Source organism: Leptidea sinapis, chromosome 1 (genome assembly GCF_905404315.1).
Source record: "Leptidea sinapis chromosome 1, ilLepSina1.1, whole genome shotgun sequence".
NCBI lineage: Eukaryota > Metazoa > Arthropoda > Insecta > Lepidoptera > Pieridae > Leptidea > Leptidea sinapis.
This window is the reverse complement of record NC_066265.1, coordinates 6,184,123-6,187,917: the sequence shown is the minus strand read 5'-3', so window position 1 is coordinate 6,187,917 and position 3,795 is coordinate 6,184,123. Positions and strand designations below refer to the sequence as shown.

Genomic DNA, 3,795 nt, shown 5'->3' with positions numbered 1-3,795 from the left:
TCAAATAGCCGCATTAAAAATTGAAGCAGCAATCGCCGACGACGTTATAGGTAATCATGGCAAAATAAAAATCGGTTGGGTAAATTGCCGCGTAAGGAGGATCCAAAAGCCAATTAAATGCTTCAGGTGCTGGCGCTACGGTCACTTAGCAAATAAGTGTACAGGCAACCATGATAGGTCCAAATTATGCAACCATGATAGGTCCATATTATGCATCAAGTTTGGTTTTGCTGGGCACAAAATCGCAAACTGCCAAAATGAAGCACGTTGCGTACTATGCATAGATGGTAGTGCTGAAAACAGTGGCCACATTGCTGGGTGTAGTAAGTGCCCTATATTTAAAAAGGCAGCTAAGATGGTTCAACAAAAACCAAAATGAAGATTCTGCAGCTAAATCTTAATCACTGCGAAGATGCCCACAACTTGCTCACGCAAACGGCACGAGAGCTAAAAATTGATGTTGTACACATATCAGAGCCCTACAAAAAGCTCAACATAGGAACCTGGATATCAGACAAATACAACCAAGCAGCTATTTGGGTCTGCAGCATGCAGTCTATCCAAAACCTTGCTTACCAACCAACAGTTGGCTTTGCAAGAGCAAAAGTTGGCGGGATACATCTCTATAGTTGTTATGCACCACCGAGCCTTTCAATTGAGGATTTTGCCATATTAGTAGATAACCTCACGGACGATGCAAAAAACTACAGTCCAGTAGCTATTGGTGGGGATTTCAATGCTTGGGCATGGCATGAATGGGGTAGTAAGTCCACAAACCCAAGGGGGCAGATTCTCATTGAAGCTATGACGTCACTGGATGTAGTTCTTATGAACAGGGGTGACAAAGCAACATTCGTTAGAGGGGAAGCATCTTCGATTATAGACATAACCTTTGTAAGCAGCCAACTTGCCAAAGGAAAAAACCACTGGAAAGTTACGGAAATCTATACAGCTAGTGACCACCAAGCCATTTATTGGGAAATAGGTGCGACTATAAAAGATAGACTGAACACCAAAACTCATGGATGGAAAATAAGCCATTTTGACTCCGAAGCTTTCAAAGTAGCATTAATTGACCAGCCTCTCCTAGGTAATGACCCTAACGAAAAAGCAGATGTGATCAATAGAAGAATTACTGTAGCCTGTGATGAGACCATGCCTCGTAAACGTAGCTCATACCTACTGCCCCCGGTTTACTGGTGGAACGAGACGATCTCTTCAATCAGAAAGCAATGCATCAGGACGAGAAGGCTTGCACAATGCGCTCGTAAGAAGCCACATTACCAGAAGATGAGGGCAAGTTATAAAGAGACACGCAGACTGTTGAATAGAGCAATCAAGGAGAGCAAGAGAAGGTCTTGGGACGAATTACTGATGGAGCTCGAAACGGACCCGTGGGGAAAACCCTATAAAATTGTAATGTCACAGTTGAAAAGACAGCCGTCACCTAGTCCGAAATGCCCGAAGTTACTCAGTGACATTGTAACTACACTTTTTCCCAAACAGAAAATGTACAGGTTGAGTATACCAACACGCAAAGAGGAGATTCAACTATACCGCCAGTGACAGAGGACGAAGTATCACGTGCTTGCCATAAAATTGGTAATAAAAAGGCTCCTGGGCCTGATGGCATCCCTGATGTAGCCCTTAAATGTGCTATCAAATCTTCGCCCGCACTTTTTATCGATCTTTTCAACACCTGTCTTAAAAGTGGCACTTTTCCTGCAAAATGGAAGCTCCAAAAACTTGTCCTCATCCCTAAAGGAAACAAACCGTTAGACGATCCTTCCTCGTACCGCCCACTGTGCATGCTGGACAGTATATGGAACTTTTGAACGCATCATCCTCGACAGAATCGATGTCATAGCAGAGCCTCAACTGGCAGACAACCAATATGGCTTCCGTAAGGGTCGATCCACCCACGATGCTGTTAACCGGATTGTAAGAACAGCAAAACAAGCAATCTCTGGCTCTAGCTGGAAAGGAGGGACTAAGAAATACTGCCTTGTGGCCACAGTGCATTCAATTCAGCCCGCTGGGAGGTTATCATGTACCGTCTCGCTGAAATGAATGTCCCGATGTATTTACAAAGAATAGTGGCCAGCTATTTCTCAAACAGAGTCCTTGAATATGAGACCGAGTCTGGACTATTACAATACCAGATCACAGGAGGCGTCCCCCAAGGCTCTGTGTTGGGCCCGCTGTTTTGGAACATAATGTACGATAGGCTATTAAAACAGGATCTTCCACTCGATACAGAACTTGTTGCCTTTGCAGATGACTTGGCTATTGTCATCGTATTAAAACACGTGGAGGAAATTAAGTGGAGATTTGATGAGACCTTTGGTGTAGTGCGTAAATGGATGGACCAAGTAGGCCTTAAGCTCGCAGAGCACAAAACTGAAGCCGTCCTCATCACCAGTAGAAAAAGAATAGAAACATTATCGTTAAAAGTAGGAAACTACGAGATCACCTCTCAACCTTTATACGATACCTCGGGTTGATGATAGACACACGCCTTAATTTTAAGAAGCAGGCCGAGTATGCTGCAGACAAAGCGTCTGCCGTGGTATCAAAGCAAGCCAGGCTCATGCCAAATGTAGGTGGTCCAAAACAAAAAAGAAGAAGGGTTCTTGCATCTGGAATCCTACCCCCAGACATACTGGCTGAAGAACGTAGAGCGATGTTTCATCACAGGAAGACGGAAACCTCAATGTTGCCAGCTGAACTCAAAAGCAAACAAAATAGAAGAGTTTGCAACGATGGCAAGAACGCTGGAGTACTTCAAGTAAGGGACGTTGGACCTACCGCCTGATACCCGAAATTGCGCCATGGGTTAACCGCAAGCATGGGGAGGTTAACTACTACCTGACCCAGATGATCTCTGGCCACGGATGTTACAGACAGTACCTCCACAGATTTAAACACGAGGCCTCCCCAGATTGCCCAAACTGCACAGACGCAATCGAAGATGCGAATCATGTATTTTTTAAATGCCATCGATACATAACCGCTCGAGACAAATGGGAGAAGACAGTAGGTACAAACATTACACCTGATAACCTTATCAGCGTAATGCTTACTTCTGAAGTAGCATGGGATGCAACTAGTGCATACGCGGCAGAAATACTAAAAGACTTGCGTTGGTTAGAGAGGGCAAGAAAAGCCACTGTAGTAAATTTATAGTTTCTTAAAAAAATTTGAATCCTGAGTTGCATTTATGCACAGTGCGTTAAGTAATTAAATTACATGTATCATTTTTTTCTTAATTGCACAGATGATGTTATTATCTTATAACGATTTATTTCAATTGCTGTTACTACTGTCATAAATAAATAGTTCAATAACTTAAACATGAGTATAGTTAATTTGCATAAAAATTTTGAGATGTGTCTAAAAAAATCCCACAACTTTCTATTCTAAACAGAATTAAAACTTGAGCGACTCATCTACTACATACAATATAAATTTCATTGAAATATTTCCAGCCTAAATTTTAATTTAATGTAATCTTAGAATCGTATTTTTGAAGATTTAGTCAGCAGTGCTTTTAAATTAAATCTCAGTTACTGTTATATGATTTAATTGATTACATTTTTTCCCTTCTCAATTTATTAATAATATATTACTTTTAATGTAGTCTCAAGAATTCCTTGATTGCCTTTGGAATTAATTGTGCTATGTTTACACACTCATACATAGATGTGGGCACAAATAGTACATATATTACTTAGTAAATCTTATATTATAAAAAAACTTGTCATCAAAGTTTTATCACTACCGTACGCCAATAAA

At 41.3% G+C, this 3,795-nt stretch overlaps 1 protein-coding gene across 1 annotated transcript; it reads left to right on the top strand.

Moving 5' to 3' along the window:
- Positions 1–375: 375 nt before the first annotated feature.
- Positions 376–1,566, top strand: LOC126979411 (uncharacterized). Its single transcript, XM_050828708.1, has one exon. It carries the CDS (start codon positions 376–378, stop codon positions 1,564–1,566), a length of 1,191 nt encoding a protein of 396 aa, XP_050684665.1.
- The last annotated feature ends 2,229 nt before the right edge of the window (positions 1,567–3,795 follow it).

Coding starts and splice junctions, on each gene's coding strand:
- LOC126979411 (XM_050828708.1), top strand. CDS start 376: ATGAAGATTCTGCAGCTAAATCTTAATCACTGCGAAGATGCCCACAAC.